This window comes from Podarcis melisellensis (assembly GCF_964234715.1).
Source record: "Podarcis melisellensis genome assembly, chromosome: 5".
Taxonomy (NCBI): Eukaryota; Metazoa; Chordata; class Lepidosauria; order Squamata; family Lacertidae; genus Podarcis; species Podarcis melisellensis.
The window spans coordinates 100,007,119-100,027,163 of NC_138537.1; the positions used below are offsets into that span (position 1 = coordinate 100,007,119).

Consider the following 20,045-nt stretch of genomic DNA (forward strand, 5'->3'; position numbering starts at 1 on the left):
AGGAAGGTATAGGCCGGTAAAGAAACTAAGGTTAAGAAACTGACAAGAAAATTATCTGAGAAACCATAAACTTGTTAATGCTTATAAAATAATCTTGTTTATTTGGTTTAATTTTAACAACTGTCTGGACTCAGTGTGTACCCAGTGTGTAATGGGTTGGTGGCAGTGGGAAAGCGAGCACAGTGGTGGCCCAGGGATCAATAGACCGTCAAATGTCCAGGGACCCTGTGTGCTCATTCGTTACAGACTGTCAATCATTTTTCAGGCTGTCAGGCTCAGCCATAGGGTTCCTTTTGAAAGGAGACAAATTGAGTCATACTGACAGAGATATGTAGTGGTACAGATGAAGCCTAGTCACATTCTGTGAAGTGGTGTATCGCACAGCAAGGCAAGGCACATTTTTAATGTTTTTGGTGCCAACAGTTTTGGAGTGCATGAGTAATGGTTGCATATTAAAATTACGCACATGAACTTGCAGAAACAAAGTGTCAGCTAAGAGAACCTTGGTTAGCAAATGCCCTGGACTGGTTCACACACCTCTGAGCAACATATGTATGTACACATCCTGTGCTAACCAAAGATGGCTTGAGCTTAAGATCACAGTGCAAAGGGGGAGGGAAGGATCTTTCCTAGCAGTTCTAAGTACCCTGGTTTAACAGTGGTTTTACAGTAAATTTATTTTCTCAACCAGTCAGACTTGCTTGTGCAAGAACAGCTAGTATAGTATCTCATCAGCAGATGGAAAGTTCATGAGTATTTGAAGCAACCCCCAACGTAAGGAAGATTTTGATTATAACAGTAGATCTTAAGTGTACCTGATAAGAGAGTCTATAAATATTTAAGCAAGCAAATTTAGAAATGTCTAAAGGTCAGACTGAAGTCAGAAGGCCATAGTCCTACAATAGCAAATCTATTATAGGGCTTACCAAGCTTTTCAGGCCTGTGGGCACATTTTGATTTTTGAGTGCTGTGAAAGCCGTCCCTTCTGGTTACTTGTCTCCTCCATCCCACAGACCAGCCTCCCCAAGACCAGCGGCCACTAGTCATGGGCATAGTCAGGGTTTTTGTTCTGGGGGTCAGGCCTTTTTTTTGGGCAGGGGAGGCAAAACAGATGTGATTGGTCAGTTAAGATTGGTCAGTTATCGTTTTACTTGATCTAGGGGGGGCAGCTACCCCCTGCCCCCCTTGGCTATGTCCATGCACCAGCCTCTCTACCACCTTCGAAAACCTTCTTCTGACAGCAAAGGGACACAGCAAGGGGATGGTATCCACAATATACAAAATACTGCTCCAGAATCTCACAAACCCATTCAATACAATCAAAAAACAATGGGAGCCCGACATAGGCTACAAAACAAACCCTAACCAATGGACTAGAATTTGGTCTAAGCCTCCCTTTAAATTCATCTCAGCTAAAAGAAGGGAACTCACTTTGAAACTTACATATAGATGGTACCTAAGACCATGGAAATTGGCACTAATACGCCCAGGAACCTCACCAAAATGCTGGAGAGGCTGCACCTGTACTGGCACATAAGGTAAAAAAAAAAAAAGGTAAAGGACCCCAGTCAAAGGCGACTATGGGATTACAGTGCACATCTCGCTTTCAGGCCGAGGGAGCCAGATAACTCCATATGTGATGGGTTGCCCAAAATCCAACCCTTTTGGACAGCAGTCCTACAAGAAATATGCAAAATAGCTAAACAGGTATTGGAAGCCACCCCAGAACTGGCTCTACTGAATATTTTCCAAGACAATAATGCTCACTCACATTATAAAGAGCTTATAACCTATCTACTTTCATCAGCCAGAAGCATCATAGCCAGACACTGGAGACACCTGTCAGGAGTGAACATGGAACTCTGGTACCAAATAGTATGGGAAATGGCACTGTTTTGGCAACTTCTGAAAGGTAAAGGTACATGAATTCAGAGCCATACTCCTATAATCCTCACTGATGCCACTGCTTCCCTTTATTTCCAATGCAGTTGGCCAGCAGCCAGTTGGGAGTCCGGAAGTAAAATGTGAAAGTGATGGACTGCCTCTGTCTTGGTAGCTCATTTCCTCAGCCCAGTGGGAGGAACAAGCTGCATCAGCCCTGGCCCTCTGAGTTGCCAGGGTGAAGCCACCTCAGCTCCCTCTGCGGGAATGGGTGACAAACTCCACCACAATCGCTCCCTCCAAACCTCCTTGCTCAAACTCCAACTCTCCATAGGCTTCATTGGTTGGTGCAAGGGCTCCTGGAATTGCACTTGCAAAGGCACATGGGATTGCTAGGCGCTGTTTTCGCACATTTTTTGCCCTTTCTGGGCTCTTCTAGGGCTGTTTCCTGCCATTTTTAAAGTCACTTCCGGGTTTGGTGTGATGCCCATGTGCACGGTCACACATCAATTGGTCATTGCCTGTACCTGAATTTTCTGAATTTTTTAAAAAACACAGCAATTGGAGGGGGGTCTTGCTTACACATACACAGCATTCTGAGGAAAGCAAAACAAAAATCAAACCCACATTCCTATGAAAAATTCATATTTCCCAAGGTGGGTTCCCCATATCCCTTTTGTAGGACCTGACTCAAACCTTAAATATATGATAGAGGAAAAGAGCCAAGACTAATTTGATCCACTTAAAGGCACAGTCCAAAAATAGAAGCCCTCAGTGGAGAAAGGGCTGTTGTGGAAGGAGAAATACACAGCCAGAAAGCACCTCATGAATATTGAGGTTCATGGAAGACTGCCATGTTCTGTCAGCTGCTATTCTCATCTGTTTATGGACTGCTCACCACCTGTTCCTGTGCATTTCAGGGCTCGGTTGCAGACATGAGATTCCAGTGTGCATTGTCCACAGGGGCGGCTGGGGAAAAGGGAGATGCAGACCAGAAGAAAGGTCCAGGAGCACAGGACAGAAACACACACTCTCTCTCTCTCTCTCTCTCTCTCTCTCTCTCTCTCTCTCTCTCTCTCTCTCTGTGTGTGTGTGTGTGCACGCGCAGATACATACACCCACCCACTCCCCATGCCACCAATAAAAAGTGCAATGCATCTTTATTTAATTAAATCTTGCTCTTGAATCCACCAGCTGGATCCATTGCATGGTGACCCCTGACTCTCCATTTTGTCGCCTGGCACAGCTGTTAGTAAATCACCTGCTAGAGCCCCTCTCTGGAGCGTTAAAGGTCAGCTGTCAGTGGCTGCTGGAGACAGATAAAGAAGAAAAAAGAGCTGAAATATTTTGAGGGGGAGAGGAGGAAAGAAAGCAGTTTAATTTCTGTTTTCAGCTTTCCAGCTCTGTTTACCTTTCCAAGCACCTGTTGGCCTGTTGCATCTGCTTTTAACATTCAGGACTCAGACACTTTTACTCCACCTACACTTAAAAAAAGAGTTGCTCTTACAAACTTTAATACTTGTGCTATTTTCAACCATCCTGTTTTGATAACTTTGACTTTGGTCACCCACAAAAGTCTGTTGGTGACCCTAATAAAGCTCCTCAACACACAGAGATTAATTCATGTTTAATTTAATATACCGTATTTTTTGCTCTATAAGACTCACTTTTTCCCTCCTAAAAAGTAAGGGGAAATGTGTGCGCGTCTTATGGAGCGAATGCAGGCTGCGCAGCTATCCCAGAAGCCAGAACACAAGAGGGCTCGCTGCTTTCACTGCGCAGCAATCCCTCTTGTTGTTCTGGCTTCTGAGATTCAGAATATTTTTTTTCTTGTTTTCCTCCTCCTCCAAAAACTAGGTGCATCTTTTCCTCCTCCAAAAACTAGGTGCATCTTATGGTCTGGTGCGTCTTAAAGAGCGAAAAATACGGTACATTCTTGAGTCCTCAAGAGACTCTCGCAGCTACATACTTTTTTTAAAAAAACTAAAACTAAAACATAAACTAAAACTAAAAACAAAAAACTAAAACTAAAATTCACAACATAGAGGGTGGCAGGTAAAGGTGGGGCTTGGTAAACGGCAGCGCTTGCACGGCCGTCTTATGCAGCACATTCAAAGCGCCCAACAACCAACTGGCTGTGATTCAATGACCCACCACCTGCTTGGGGATAAGAAAGACAGATGGACACAGTATATTAGGTTAATGGGCTAAAAAAGGCCACAACTTTATTGATTACAGCATGTGAGAGGTATTGGCTTAGGCACTGGATAAAACAACAGAGCATGTCTCCACCCCCTCAGGGAGGGGTGAGTCTAACAAGGGTTAACCACCAGTGGGAGGAGCCTGTTGATGCAAATACAACTGAAAGCTCCCCCTGATGTCACCAGGGGTCGTGCCATGACCCTAGCCACCAGCAAGGGTGTCAGACAGCACCCACGACTGCCAGATTCCTTTACCGGAATACCCATAAAGTGGAGGGGTAGGCGATGGCCACACCCTGCCCTCCAATACACAAACATATTCCAATGCCTAACCGCCACCCTAGCCGAAGAGGCTCGCCACCAATACCCTCACAGCTGCAACCAATCCCTAAGGCTTCTGATGATGTCGGCCAGCCAAATAACAGGGACCTCATTGTGGGAGTTTACTATAGATCCCCCAGCCAAACGGAGGACATAGATGATGCCTTCCTGGAACAGATGGCCAAGCATGCAAAAGGTAGGGAGATAGTAGTAATGGGGGACTTCAATTACCCGGATATTTGTTGGATGTCAAACTCAGCCAAGAGCATAAGGTCAAACAGATTCCTCACTGGCCTTGCAGACAACTTCATTGTCCAGAAAGTGGGAGGAGCAACAAGAGGAACAGCCATTTTAGATCTGGTCCTAACCAATGTTGATGACCTGGTTAGTGGGGTAGAAGTGGAAGGATCATTAGGCGCAAGTGATCATGCTCTTCTGAAGTTTACTATACAGTGGAAAGGAGCAGCCAAGCATACTAGGACTCAATTTCTTGACTTTAAGAAAGCCGACTTCATAAAAATTAGGGAAGTGCTGGGTGAGATCCCATGGACAGTAATACTAAAAGGAAAGGGAGTTCATGATGGCTGGGAGTTTGTTAAGAGGGAGATAGTAAAAGCACAACTTCAGGCAATACCAATGAGATGGAAACATGGAAGGTGCCTAAAGAAGCCAGGGTGGCTATCTAAAGAACTTTTAACTGAGTTAAGTTTAAAAAAGGATGTGTACGAAAAATGGAAAAGGGGGGAAACCACCTGTCAGGGTTTCAGGGAGAGAAGAGCAGATGGGGGAGGAGACAGAGAGCGAGGGGGAAGAATCCCAGAGAGATGAGGAGGAGGATGACGATGACCAAAGGTCGTCCATGAGTCTGTCCAGTGAGTCAGAGGACTCCCAAAAGGGAGCCCCCCTGGTCAGACCAAAGGGAGGCCAAGGGGGAGGCAGTGAGGAGCAGGGGAGCGAAGGGAGAAGCCCCAGTGGGAGTTGGACACCGGAGCCGGCTTCTCAGCCGGAACGGAGTGAAGGGGGTGGAGTTACCAGTGTGTCAGAGGGAGCAGAGCAAGAAGGAGACAGGGGAAGGAGATCGGAGCAGGACGCTCAGCCGGAGGGGGTGGAGAGTAGCACCGGGAGCAGTGTAGCGGTCGAGAGAAAGGTCAGAAGCAACGTACGCGCGCCAAGTTCAAATGTAGAGGCGCGCGGAAGTGAGGAGAGCCCTGGGGAGGAGCCCGGCCCCAAAGCGAGAAGGAGGGGGGCAGAGGCATCAGAGGATTCAGCCTCGGGCGAGTCCCGGCGAGGGGGAACCCAGGGGGGCAGAAAGACCCTGCGGAAAAGGAAGGAGAGGAAGAGGTGGTCCAGCACAAGCCTCTTAAATTGGTGCCGAGGCGGTACAGATTCAGAGGGGACTTCAGCGGTCTAACGTTACAGACGTAGAGTCACAAAGATGGAATGTAAACGGAACCATGATCTTCAATAAAGACTTTCTGTAAATAAACCGGATTGGAGTTGGGTCTCTTGTGAGCTGGGACCAGACGGGTGGCTCTGACAGTAAGTCCCCTCTCCAGAACGCAAAAAATTTTTTTTTGCAAAGCTCACCAACGGGAGCAGCCATGAGCGCGGAGGAACAGCTGCTTACGCTGAGGAATCAGGTTACCGAACTCACAGCTGCAGTCATTGCATCGCAGAAGAAGAATGACAAACTGGACAAGGCTTGCCAGGACCTGCGAACAAGGTGGGAGCAGGCAAGCAGGGCAGGGGTCCCGGGTTCCAGATCGGAGGGAGTTGCACTTGGACGGCGGGGGGGCGCCCTAGTTACGCACTTTAATGGCAACCTGCAAGACTACCCTAACTTCAGGGCAGACGTCGTGTATGCACTGCATTTGCTCCGTCATGATTTTAAAGATGAGGAGGAGAGAGTGGGGTTCATAATTTCGCATCTGCATGGGGAGGCCAGAGCTTGGTTGCGCAATTTGTGGCGCGAAGACGGCCCTGCCCGCCGCAATTCTGATGAATTTATTAAAGCGATGGATGCTTGTTTCCAGTCCTCTGTGGATGTGGATATTGCTCGTAGGCAGATGCACGGACTGCGGCAAGGCAAAGCCACTGTACGTCAATATCATTCCAAATTCTTTGCATTACTAACTGCGTTGGGCTGGGAGAAGGATAGTAAACCCGTCAGAGATCTTTTCTGGGAAGGTCTTAGCCCCCCCGTCAAGGATGAGATCGCCAGAGGAGATAGACCCCAGACCCTAGAAGATGTAGTGCAACGGACTTTGGCTATCGGAATACGACATGAGGGACGCCCGTGGCACGAGGGGGAGGGACCCCAGGCGCGTGCACCAGCGAGAACCCCCCTTTTGTCCCCAGGGACTTCAGCCAGACGCACCCCTCCCCCTTGGGGAGGCAAGGAGAAGAGCCGATGGAAATTGGGGGTGCTAGGGCTCAGACACCATCCAGAGCCCCTGTTTCCGGTGCAGTGAAGGCGAAGCCTCCTAGAGGGACCAGGAAATGTTACATCTGTGACAGTGCACAGCATATGGCGAAAGAGTGCCCCCAGAGGCTCCAAAAACACACTGCAACTCTAGCAACAGTGGCAGCGGAAGTGGTGCAAAGAGAGCAGCCTCAGGGAAACGACAGTGCCTGGCTGGAAGCGGAGCTACTGGGGCTCAGCCAGGCGGATCTGTAGAACAGTCCCCAGCACCCTTGCAACGCACAGACCCTTTACCACCCAAACCAGCAGTGCAACTCACTGCGACCCTTCAGCTGCCAAATGGACAATCCCTGGAAGTTCCCATCACGATTGATTCAGGGAGCAATGCGGATTTTGTGGGAATACAATTTGTCAAGCAGCATAGCATAGCGCTCCTGCCTGCAACGACGCCTCTGAACGTGGTCACAGTGGACGGCAGGAAATTGCTGGGAGGGCAAGTGGTGCAGCAGACGCCTCCCATGGTGATGCAGATTGGAAATCATCGAGAAGTCATTAGCTTCAATGTCACCCACCTGTCAGACACGCCCATTGTGTTAGGCATGAGTTGGCTGGAGAGGCATAGTCCCGCTGTAGCGTGGTACCAGCGGCAAATCACCTTCTGCTCATCGTATTGTGCTCAGCATTGCATCCAACCCAATCAGGAGGAAGGAGCTGAGCAGCAACTGCACCTGGGCATGGTGCAGGCAGTGCCTCACAAGTACGAGGGATTCTTGGAGGTTTTCTGCGAGAAAGAAGCTGACAAGTTGCCGCCTCACAGGCCTTACGACTGCGCGATCGACCTGGTGCCAGGGGCGCAGCTGCCAACTGCAAAGCTGTATTCCATGTCTGAGGACGAGATGCAAGAGCTCAGAGAGTTCATAGAGCATAATCTGAAGCGCGGGTTCATCCGGGAATCCAAAGCAGTGGGAGGCAGTCCTGTTTTCTTTGTGAAGAAGAAAGACACGCCCCAAAAAAGACTCATTGTGGACTATAGATTCATAAACAGACTGACTAAGCCCAAGGCCTTTCCCATGCCCAAGATTGACGACCTCCTAGCGACCGTTAGGAAGGGTAAGATCTTCACCAAGTTGGATTTGCGTGGAGCGTACAACCTCATCCGCATCCGGAAGGGCGATGAGTGGAAGACTGCCATGTTCACGCCTCTGGGCACGTATGAATACAGTGTTATGCCGTTTGGTCTCCAAAACGGCAGCCACGTTTTCCAAGCATTTATGCATCACGTGCTGGCGGGACTCCTCTACAAGAAGTGTGTATGTTTTCTCGACGACATCCTGATTTTCTCGGAATCGCCGGAAGCTCACGAGAAGGATGTAAAGGAGGTCCTACAGAGGTTGCGGGAGCACAGGCTGTACGCCAAGTTGGAGAAGTGCCAGTTTGATGTGACGGAGGTGGATTTCCTTGGCTACAAGCTGTCCGACGAGGGGCTGGCCATGGACAGAGTCAAGGTCCAAGCGGTGTTGGACTGGAAGAGCCCATGCAATCGGAAGGAAGTCCAGAGATTCATCGGATTTGCCAATTTTTATCGCAAATTCATCAAAGGTTTTGCAAATGAGACGGCAGCAATCACGGACACCCTCAGTTCCAAGAAGAAGAAGTTCGCTTGGACGGAACAGGCAGAGCGCTCTTTTCGGAAGCTTAAAAGCCTCTTCGCCTCCGAGGAGCAGCTACTGCACGTGAATCCCGGCAGGCCCATGCGGGTGGAAACCGACGCGTCAGACAGAGCGGTTGGAGCCGTCCTTCTGCAGGAGGATCCGCAAGGCAATTGGAGGCCGGGCGCCTTCTACTCCCGGAAGCTCAGCAAGACGGAGCGGAACTACACCATATGGGACAGGGAGCTGTTGGCCATTCATGCAGCTTTCAAAGCGTGGCGACACTTCCTCATAGGAGCCAAGCACACAGTGCAGGTCCGCACGGATCACAAGAACTTAGAGTATTGGCGAACGGCAAAGCTGCAGACCCAAAGACACATGCGCTGGGCAGAATTCTTTGCGGATTTCGACTTCAAAATAGAATACATCCCGGGGGACTCCAATGTTATAGCAGACGCACTCTCCAGGAAACCGCAATACCTTGAGGAGCCGACACCAATTGCAGCGAAGCACATTTTCGCACCGCAGGCGTGGGCGTGCGCTGCCATCGCAGTCGACCTGGACGCGGTGCGACGCGCGTTGCAAGCGGATCAATTTGCACAGTCCAAGATGGAGGAACTGCGCAGCGGGTCGCAAAGAGACGATGAGTTCCAGTTGCGGGACGGGCTCTTAACTCGCAAGGGTGCCATCTACGTGCCAAACGACGAACTTCGCGCAAAGGTTCTGCAGCAATTGCACGACGCCCCCAGTGCGGGCCACTTCGGCAAGGAGAAGACAATAGAATTAGTGGCCAGGGACTTTTGGTGGCCCCAGATGCGGGGAGAGGTGGCGGATTACGTCGCCAGGTGTGACACCTGTCAGAGGTCCAAACCAGTACACCAGAAGCCGGCGGGATTGCTGGAACCGCTGGAAACGCCGCAGCAGCCGTGGGAGAGGGTAGCACTGGACTTTGTTACTGACCTGCCCAGCTCCAGGGGCAAGACGGCGGTGCTGGTGGTTGTGGACTTGTTCACCAAGATGGCGCACTTCATTCCTTGTGCCAAGGTGGCGACGGCAGAACAGACCGCCAAACTCTTCATCGACCACGTGTTCAGAGTGCATGGACTACCGCAGTCTGTCCTGTCCGACAGGGGGCGCCAATTTGTTTCCAACTTCTGGCAGAAGCTTCTGGGTATCCTGCACGTCAAGATCGACCTAGCGTCGGCGAGACATCCACAGACCAACGGCCAAGCAGAGAGGGTCAACGCGATCATGCAGCAGTACCTGAGGTGTTACGCCAATCAGCGACCCGCAGCGTGGGTGGACTACCTGCCGATGGCTGAGTTTGCCTACAACAACACAAAGCACGCATCGACCGGGGTGACGCCGTTCTTCGCGAACAATGGCCGTCATCCCAGAACCTTTCCGAGGCTTATAGCACCAGGAGAGGGGGTGCCTCAAGAGGCCGACCAGTTCGCAGCAGAGTTGCAAGAGGTGCACGAGGAGCTGCGGAGACATTTGGAGCTGGCCAAACAAGCCTATAAGGTGCAGGCGGACAAACACAGAAGGGCGGGAGAGGACATCCAGGTGGGGGACTGGGTATGGTTAGCGGCCCAAGCGATGCCAGCCAGATCGTTAGCCAAGAAGAAGCTAGGACACAGGCAGCTAGGACCATACCAAGTTGAGGCTAGGATCAATCCTGTAGCATTTCGCCTGGCCCTTCCAGAAGGCTCCAGAGTGCACCCGGTCTTTCATAGGTCGGTGCTCACTCCCTACAAGGCCCCGCACAGGTTTCAAGAGTCAGAAACAGTACCAGACCCACGCAAAGGGTCACCCAAGAGGGGGGGGGGTCGCCTAGGGCCGAACCCCTCAACGAGGTCACAGAGATACTGGACTCGAGATGGGGGGAAGAGGGGGTTGAATACTTTCTCGCCAGAGAGGGCACCCCAGCCACTGCCAATAGTTGGGTGCCGGGCTACGCGTTAGACGAACCCCTTTTGAAGGAAGAGTTTCATGCACTTTTCCCACATAGACCCATGCCAGCTGAGTACTTTGATGACTGGCTTTTCACACCCACATTGTCAGATAGCACGTTCAGGGGTTTCTCTTCCTCCGAGGAAAGAACACCAGAATCAAGCCCGCCCAGGGGATCGTGCTCGGGAGTGGACACACTACCTTCGGATTGGTGGGAGGAGCAACCAGAGGAGGAATGGCGTAAGAGGTGGATGATGGGGCCTTGGCGGGCAGCACCAGAGGAAGTAGCAATGGAAGAAGAGACTGAGATGGCTTTGGGTGAAGAACCCGAGTTCGAACACACATATACAGAACTGCCAGCAGAGAACATTGACGTAGACGACCTGTATCCTGAGCCTACCCCCGAAGAGCCGCAGTTTCCACAACCGGCACCCGCCGAGCGGGAGGGGGGAAGGGGGGGCTTCGAGGGGGGGATGGATGTCAGGGTTTCAGGGAGAGAAGAGCAGATGGGGGAGGAGACAGAGAGCGAGGGGAAAGAATCCCAGAGAGATGAGGAGGAGGATGACGATGACCAAAGGTCGTCCATGAGTCTGTCCAGTGAGTCAGAGGACTCCCAAAAGGGAGCCCCCCTGGTCAGACCAAAGGGAGGCCAAGGGGGAGGCAGTGAGGAGCAGGGGAGCGAAGGGAGAAGCCCCAGTGGGAGTTGGACACCGGAGCCGGCTTCTCAGCCGGAACGGAGTGAAGGGGGTGGAGTTACCAGTGTGTCAGAGGGAGCAGAGCAAGAAGGAGACAGGGGAAGGAGATCGGAGCAGGACGCTCAGCCGGAGGGGGTGGAGAGTAGCACCGGGAGCAGTGTAGCGGTCGAGAGAAAGGTCAGAAGCAACGTACGCGCGCCAAGTTCAAATGTAGAGGCGCGCGGAAGTGAGGAGAGCCCTGGGGAGGAGCCCGGCCCCAAAGCGAGAAGGAGGGGGGCAGAGGCATCAGAGGATTCAGCCTCGGGCGAGTCCCGGCGAGGGGGAACCCAGGGGGGCAGAAAGACCCTGCGGAAAAGGAAGGAGAGGAAGAGGTGGTCCAGCACAAGCCTCTTAAATTGGTGCCGAGGCGGTACAGATTCAGAGGGGACTTCAGCGGTCTAACGTTACAGACGTAGAGTCACAAAGATGGAATGTAAACGGAACCATGATCTTCAATAAAGACTTTCTGTAAATAAACCGGATTGGAGTTGGGTCTCTTGTGAGCTGGGACCAGACGGGTGGCTCTGACACCACCAAAGAGGAATTCAAACAAATAGCCAGCAATTTCCCTCTTTTATGTCTTATGAGACTGTTTATCACATGGCTGAGAAAACTTATCTAAAACTTATTTAAGGTTGAGTGTTCCCTGGAGGATGGGAAGAATATATTCTGGGGGAAATAGGGCAACATGAAGTAAAGCAGTGTTTCCCAACCTTTTTTGGGCAAAGGCACACTTGTTTCATGAAAAAAATCTCGAGGCACACCACCATTAGAAAATGTTTAAAAAATTAACTCTGTTCCTATATTGACTATATATAAAGTAACACTCTTTAATAGGAATCAAATAAACACAAAGATAGTATTTTATAATTACTTTATTATGAAATAGTAAGTAAACAGTAATATGAAAAATTATAAAATACTTTATTCAGTGCGCAACCTGGGCCTGTTTGGCTGAACACAAAGCTGATATTCTGGCTGGAATCGAAGAAAGACACACACGTAGCTCTTCGTCAACAGCTCTCAGTCTCTCTCTGTGTTTAGTTTTTATAGCAATCATGCTTGAAAAGCTCAACTCACAGAGATATGTAGTGGAAAATGGGAGCAATGTCAAAATAGCTTTGTTTGCCAGAAGGGGGAACTCCTTGGCAGTTTCCAACCAAAAACTGTCCAAAGGTAGATCAGCAAATCTTAGCTTGAAACCACAATTTTGTCTCAGTTCAGTTAGTTCCTCCTGCTCCTGTAAAGTCATGTCCATTCCACCAACTGATGCTGAGCTATAAGGGTCCCTAACCCAGTCAAGGCATTCAGTGGAGACTGAAGAGAAATAAAATGACAACTTCCCCTCGAGAGTTTTTAAATGTTTACCTATTATCTCACACAGTGCAGCAGTGTGAACACCTTGCCATTGCTTGGTGAGTGTGAACATTTCAATAGAAAAATGACTTTCTTACAGCAGCACACAAAAATTATTCTAGTTCATATAATAATAATAATAATTTATTATTTATACCCCACCCATCTGGCTGTCAAATCAGCCATTAATTTGTATGTGGCAGAATTGCTAGTTAGCACAAACACACCATTAAAATTGACAAGGTGCTTCCTATTCTGGAGAGTGCTTGTGCAGACCAGATTATGATACAGGTGGAGGGGCTGCCTCCCTGTTGCAAACTTTTATTCAGCAGGCACTCGCTGGCTTTGCCAGATGCTGCACCTGGCCCCTAGAAAAGACTGCCAACGTTTTTGTTTGTTTTAACCAGCCCCTAGCTCCCATGCACTTCAGCGCAGCTTGATCTGAAAGAAGTAGCTAGCGATCTTTCTTTTTCCGTGCCAAAAAGCACCCAAACTCTCAGTAGCTGCCCTTCTACAGATCCAGCTGTTATTTTTTTTTAAAAGGAGGTTAAACCAGGCCAGGGAGGTTTCTCTATCTCCCCCCGCGCTTGTAATCTTTTACCACACTTATTTGAGAGTAAGGTCCACCAAACCCGAAGGAAAGTGACTCCGGCGCGAACACGCATAAGCGGTGGAGAATCTCGTGCGAAGGGGTCAGAGGCAAGAGACAGGGAGAGAGAAGCAGACACGCGTCCCCGCAATCGCGGGGCTGTGGGTGGCTGTGGGTGTGGCGGTGGCAGCACGGCCGCCCTTATTCCCCCAAAGCCCTCAGGGGAAGAGCTGCATCCCCCCGCCAAACACGAGCCACTTCTCCGCCCCCCAGCTCCCGCTGCCTTTCCTGCCCCCTCGCTCACCAGTGCCAGTTGTTGATGTTGGTGGCATCCGCGCGCAGCTCCACAATCCAGCGCGGATCTCCCTCTCCCCACTTGGCCATCAGCGCCTCGCTGAAGGACTCGCCGCTTCTGCCTCTGCCCGGCTGGCTGGCTGGCGAGCGCCCCTCGCCCTCGCTCTCTCGCCGCGCGTCTGGAAGCTACTAGAAGCGCCGCCGGCAGCCGCGCCACTTCCCAGCTTCCGGCAGCCGCCGGAGAGCTTCCTTCCGTTGCTCCCGCCGCCGCCGCTGCCGCTCCTTACTCCCCCAGTACAGTACCATAGAGGGGCAGATCTATAAGCGTAACATACGACTCGCCCGCCTCCCTCCCACGGCACACCAGGCAACGTCTCGCGGCACACTGGTGTGCCGCGGAACACCAGTTGGGAAACACTGAAGTAAAGAATAACTTCAGGCATAAACTGGAATAGTGTAGTGGCAAACAGTGCAAGTGATGAGCCAGGAAATCCTGAGTTCAAATTTAACCTCAGCTTTGAGCTTGCTGCTGTTGTCCCTCCCAGTTCTTCCCCAGTCCACAGTGGAGGACAATAAGATTGCTTCATGTTACGGAGCATTTTAAAGAATTACTGAGGTAATTCTTAGGATAATGTATAGGACGAGAACTTCCTGGGTGCTGCATATATCCTTGTTATCATTTTAATTATTACAGTATGAGCACTTGACCTTCACATGAAGCTTATTTTGTGGGTCATAAATTGGTCTAGATTTAGGCCCCATCTGCACTATACATTTAAAGCATCATCATTGTCACTTTAAGGCAGGGGTGATAATATTAAAAGACCCCAGTTCCCCTCACAGAGCTATAATTCCTCAGAGTTCCCTGCAGAGAGGGACTGCATGTTAACCCGCCTGGGAATTGTGAGAGGAAATGGGAGTTTGTGAGGCTCATCTGAGCTTCAGGATTATTGGCCCAATAATTCCTGTGAAATGCTCTTCCAATAGAGATTTGTGCTGACTTTCACGCATTTGCAGAAGACTTTTATTTGCCGCCAGGCTTATGCAGACAATTAAGAAAAACACGCCTGCTAATAGTCAATTAGTGATGTTTTAATTATTATGTTGTTCTTACCATAGTTTACAGGTTTTAACAGCTTTGAATTTTTTTATGAATAGCAGTATGCAGGTATTTTTTCTAAATAATAAGCAGGAGCCCTCAAATAGGTGTCACATATTGCTTATAAGCATAATTCAGTGGAAAATTAGGGGTGCAAAAACATTGCCTTAGGAATTTTGCTCACTGTATGGAACTTTTTTTTTTTTGCTTTTGTCAACTTTCCTTATAGGCTTTGCTTCAACAAAAGCATCAAATTCATTTGAATTAGATGAAATTCAATAGGAGCAAAATTCTCTAGAAATAAATTAAGACTCTTACTACTGGCCTGGGCTTTTAGCTGGCATGCTTGTAAGGGACCGTACCAGCAGTGAATCCACCACGGGCCTGCCTTCCATTGTCCCCTTCCAGTCATCTTCCTACCCTTTTCACTGTAAGGGTGTGAGGGGTTAAAAATCTGAACCATGTATTCTGTGAATGATGACAAGGTTTCTTCAACCATTTTTGTGCTCAATTTCTGGCTTAAACTTTCTGTAGCTGTTTTTTCCCTTTTACATTTCTCCTCTTCCCGCACCCCATACTGTACTGACATTATTATCTAGATAATAATTTATTTGTTTATTTTTATACCCCACCTTTCTGGCTGGGTTTTCACAGCCACTCCATGTGACATCTCCATGTGTCCAAGACTACTAGGTTTCTCAAACAGCTGCTTCCCATTGATAGACAGGACTATCCACTTGTCAATCACCTGACATTTTATGTTGTAATGGGGATTCATGCCTGCACAAAAACAGTGTGGGTTGCATCTGGCACTGTATTTAAACAGCGCTGAAAGCAAGCACCATTGCAAAGGAACAGTTGGGAGTGCAATCTAAGCCCATATGACGCTGAATTTAATGTGATGTTGGGTGAGAGAAAGGTGGGCATGAAATTGGAATCATTTAAAACCTGACGGGGAATGGTGCAAACTGCATTTAAGATTCAAAAAATTAGAAAACAAATGACATATTTATTTAGTCTGCATGATACCCTAAGATCCCTGACAGAAGCAGTTCAAAATTCTTAAAGGCATGTCCATATAGGAGTTTGCAATGTCCAGAGACGGTGCAGAAGCTCTGACAGGAGCCACTTTTAGGGACGAATTAGGCACTGCCTTTCTGGGATGCTGCACGTAATGCTTTTTTTCAGGGGGCACTCAAGGGTACACAGTATTGGCATCTCTATTTTTGTTGTCAAAAAGTGTGGCACTTACTGTAACAACTTCACGGTGAATACTGGCACCTATTTTTCTAGAAAAAAAGCAATGGCTGTACCTAGAACATCCTGCATCTTCGGCAATGGAAAGGATTGGGCGATACCATGGGTAACTGGGATTTCTCCAGATTGGGGTGGGTAATCTTTTTAGTACAAAAGCCACATGTTCTAGGGAGCGGGGAGTTTCTGCCAGCAGTGAATAATGTAATGTTCTGTGTTTAATGATGAGTAGGCCAGAGAAGTTGATCAAGAAACAGTTTTATTAAAGAACTATGTACAACAGGTCTTCTCTCCTTCAAGTACTATCTCATTCAGGCTTCCAGCCCTTCCTCCTGCTGGCCCTTAATCTTATAGTCACATTTACCATTACAGGTAGGTCCAGAGGCAAAAATGGGCACAGCAAGAGGTGACACTTACCTTTGCAATCAGCTGTGTTCCAGCCATTCTGATGCCACGCCCATTCTCCATCCAGATAAGCAAGCAGTGCTATTGCAGTCCAGGGACACAATCGACCCAGGCGAGAGCACTCAAGGAGGGTGCCAAGCAGGGTCAGCACTGGCGCCAACTCCAGGGAGCTCCGGGTGCCTGGGCACCCACAAACCTTTTACTGTGGGTAACCATGGGTGCCTGGCCTCTGCCCCGTACCCCAGTGGCTGCCTCAGTGTGTGGCCCCGTCATGGCAACAACTGCACCAGGAACTGAGTGCCAGAGGTAAGACGGTGGGGGCAGGTGGGGGTGAGGAGGCCCTGGTCCAGCCACCACCACAGTGCCGGAGCCATTCTGTCATGATGACATGACATATGTGATGTCATCATGTCACATCGCAGCATCACTACAGTACAGCATGCTCCAACGTTGGCCCAAGTCAGCACCCTTGAGGGTCCGTGGAGAGTATGGCTCGAGGAGTGTGGGATGCAGCTTGGGGAGCATAATGAAGTCCAGGTGGAGAGGCTGTGGAGGCCACATTTGGCCTCTAGGCCTGAAGTTCCTCACCCCACTACAGGATTTTTCACACATGTGCATGCATGTCACATTGCTTTGTTACACTGGATTATTCCACCCTTGACAAACAGCAACTGTATGTGTGAACTGAGTCCATGGGAAAGCATTGTACTTGAGCCAATGTGATTGTTCTGTCTAAGATGGAGTCACATCTGTGAGGAGACATTTACATGTGTAAGCCATCTTTTAATGTTGCAATCATGCTAACTAGCTGGAGAATTCCAAGAGAAACTGTATGCCAAAAGGAATGTCTAAAGAGGCTTTAATAAACACGAACACTTTCCAGTTGAGGCATGCTATTTACATTATCTCCCAATTGGTTCATTTGAATTCTTTTCTGAAGTACAAGATACTTTATTACATAGGCAATGTACAGATCATGGACATTTCAAAAAGACAATACTTTAGCATTCAATAAACAATCAAAGTTACATTAAAAGTGCAACAATTTTTATATGTACAAAACTCATTTATTTGCATAACAGCTAGTGTCCATCTGCATCATGTCCATTCAAAAAAAATTAAAATGTTTATTGCAATATACAGCAATACTGCCAGAGATGATTTAGTAGTGCTTCATTTAAATAGCTGGTTGGTTCATACTAAGACCTCACTCCTCTAACTTAACTGTGGATGAGGGAGTTGACCTGGCCTGTATTACTGAGACATGGGTGGGTGAATTGGGTGGAGTGGATCAGACTCAGCTTTGCCCACCTGGGCAAATGACCAAAAGGAATCTATCTCTGAGCTATGGGCCTCCTCCTCCCAAAGCAATAAATAAATCTCCATATCCACAATTTAAGTTTGCAAATATTGTTGCTGAAAAGCAATGACTTCAATGTGCCTGTGACAATCAAGCCAACTTCCCATGGAATGTGCAACAACAAGGGTGTAGACCTGTGTTGATTTATGATGTATAAATAATGCACTTGCAATACATTACAGTGATTCAGATCTGTACTGCTGCTTGAACATTTGAATGGGCAACACAACTACAATTTGGATCTACTCAGGTTTGAATTTCACTGCTGATTTTTTAAAAATGGAGGAACATGATGGGCAATAGGCTGAAACATGAGGGTCAATTGTATAGACAACGTGAAACCATGACCTGTCCTTTGAATGAAAAACATGAAGCACAAGTCTGGATACTAGTGTGAATGCAATATGCAAAAATAATAATTCAACATTGTCTTTTGAGTGTGGAATGAGATGCACAGTTGTAAATAATATGCATGTGAAACAGAATAATGATTTGGATCCACTTTACAAAAATCATGTGACACCAGATGGTAGGAAGGCAGAAACATCGGCAGAAAGAAAATGTCAGGAATGAAAATTAACTTTATAAATGGGAATTCGTGCAGCTTACAGGTATTAAAATATTTGTATTCAAAGCACCATTGCTCTTCATTTCAACATGTTTCTGTCTCATTGCAAACACTGTTTCCTAATAATAGCATAGGTTCTTCCTTTAGTTCCCTTGATGTGTTACACATTTTTCCTCGGTGACACAGAGTATGGCTGTCAATAACTTGCTAATCAAAAGGTTTTCCAGACCTGAAAACAGGAATTTTCCACAAAGGAGTATATTCATCTCACTGAAAACCAACTGGAAAACTCAAAACTATGAAAGGTAGTGGGGAAATTAAAGGGGAATTCACACTACTACTGTTCTTGGGTAATGCCATATTATGCATGTGTATGGTTCAACACATTTTATACATATATTCTGAAAAATCTGGTGTCTTGTGTTGAGGTAATGTCTTAACCATTCACTAGATTAGGATCCTTTGCTTGAAAACTGTAGCAGAGTTAGCTCACTACTAGAAAACAAGGCTTGTCAATCCAGGGCTTTGTTTGAGCCAGGACTTGCCTATGGCATGTTTTCAATGTTGTGGATCAACTCTGGAATACACATGAGCAGATGAAACTGCCTCTGAGCAAGTGCAGAGTGCATTTCCCTCATCAGTGAGTGCTAATGTCCTCAGCTGAATAACAAGAGGAAGAATGTCCAGGTCAGAAGATGGTTTCCAGACAAGCCTTGACATCTCTTTTTGTTGGAATGAACTCATCCTAACATACAGAGTTGACTAATATTACTTCTTGGTGAAGCCTCTCTCTCAAACAAGTTTCTTACCTCTGTTCCTTTTGAGCGTCACCACATCCTGTTGGTTCCATTTGATGAAATGAAGGAAGACAGGATGAGGAAGGTGTTAGGTTTAAAAGAAGGGCATATGGGAAGGTGCCTTGTGTCTTACTCTTTCTGTTCATGGATCCATTTAATCAGTTGCAAACTTGGATCTCAACACCAACTACAGCTATTTATGAAAGAATGAGAAAGATGGTGCAATACTGTTGAGTTGTTTTCACATCTTACGGCTCAGCGGAGGTGAGCCTGATGAAGACCGCAACCGCCTAGCTCTAGGGGTAGCTGAAGATGATGTCCAGTCTGGTGATTGCTGCTTGATAAATTGAGCCTCAAGAGCATTCAGGATGTCATTCAGCTTTTGGTCAATCTGTGTGACCTGTTGTGAAAACAGAAAGTATATAGTTTACCACATATGCAGTTGTGGGCTATGATTATACTACAGTGCAGCTGTAATGCCGTTTTTATCCCCAAATCCTTGGAATTGTAGATTGGTTAGGGCACTCAAAATCTGTACTTTGCATTAGGTTAGGTTGTAGTGTGCATATTACCTTAGTTGTAACCAGCAAAATGTACTTTCTTGGGCAGCACAAGTAAGAACTCAGAGATGAGACATTTTAATAGGTGGGATTGCAAATCATGAGCATACATCTTGATTCTTGAGGGTATTTTGCTTTGTTACTGCTATAGCGAAATTAAAAACCCTTTTAACAATGAATAGCATCAAATTATACTTCATTTGGCATTGCAAAAGACTTCTACAATAAGGCTTTGGTGTGATATGTATTTATTTAAATGTAATAAATCAATTTTTAAAATCAGATGATTAACAAGCTAAACAATGGTTGACAGCACACAAATAGTTTCAAATGAACACTTGGTAGCTAATTTCTTACATAGGTAAAGGTAAAGGACCCCTGACAGTTAAGTCCTGTCGCGGACGACTCTGGGGTTATGGCGCTCATCTCACTTTACTGGCCGAGGGAGCCGGCGTTTTTCCACAGACAACTTCCGGGTCATGTGGCCAGCATGACTAAGCAACTTCTGGTGAACCAGAGCAGCGCATGGGAGTGTGAATAGTTTTTTCTGTGGTGTGTGCAGTGTTTATTATTATTTATTGAATTGATATACCATCCTATAC

At 47.8% G+C, this 20,045-nt stretch overlaps 1 protein-coding gene across 7 annotated transcripts in view; it reads right to left on the reverse strand.

The window, feature by feature from the left end:
* Window positions 1-18,323: 18,323 nt before the first annotated feature.
* LOC309370990 (potassium voltage-gated channel subfamily KQT member 1-like) overlaps window positions 18,324-20,045 on the reverse strand; it is a 405,888-nt gene continuing 404,166 nt past the window's right edge. For all 7 annotated transcript variants that reach the window (XM_081913303.1, XM_081913305.1, XM_081913302.1 and 4 more), the window contains one exon: window positions 18,324-19,283. In XM_081913303.1, the coding sequence (XP_081769429.1) occupies window positions 19,125-19,283 (159 nt within the window). In that variant the 3' untranslated portion in view covers window positions 18,324-19,124. The remainder of the gene's footprint in view (window positions 19,284-20,045) is intronic.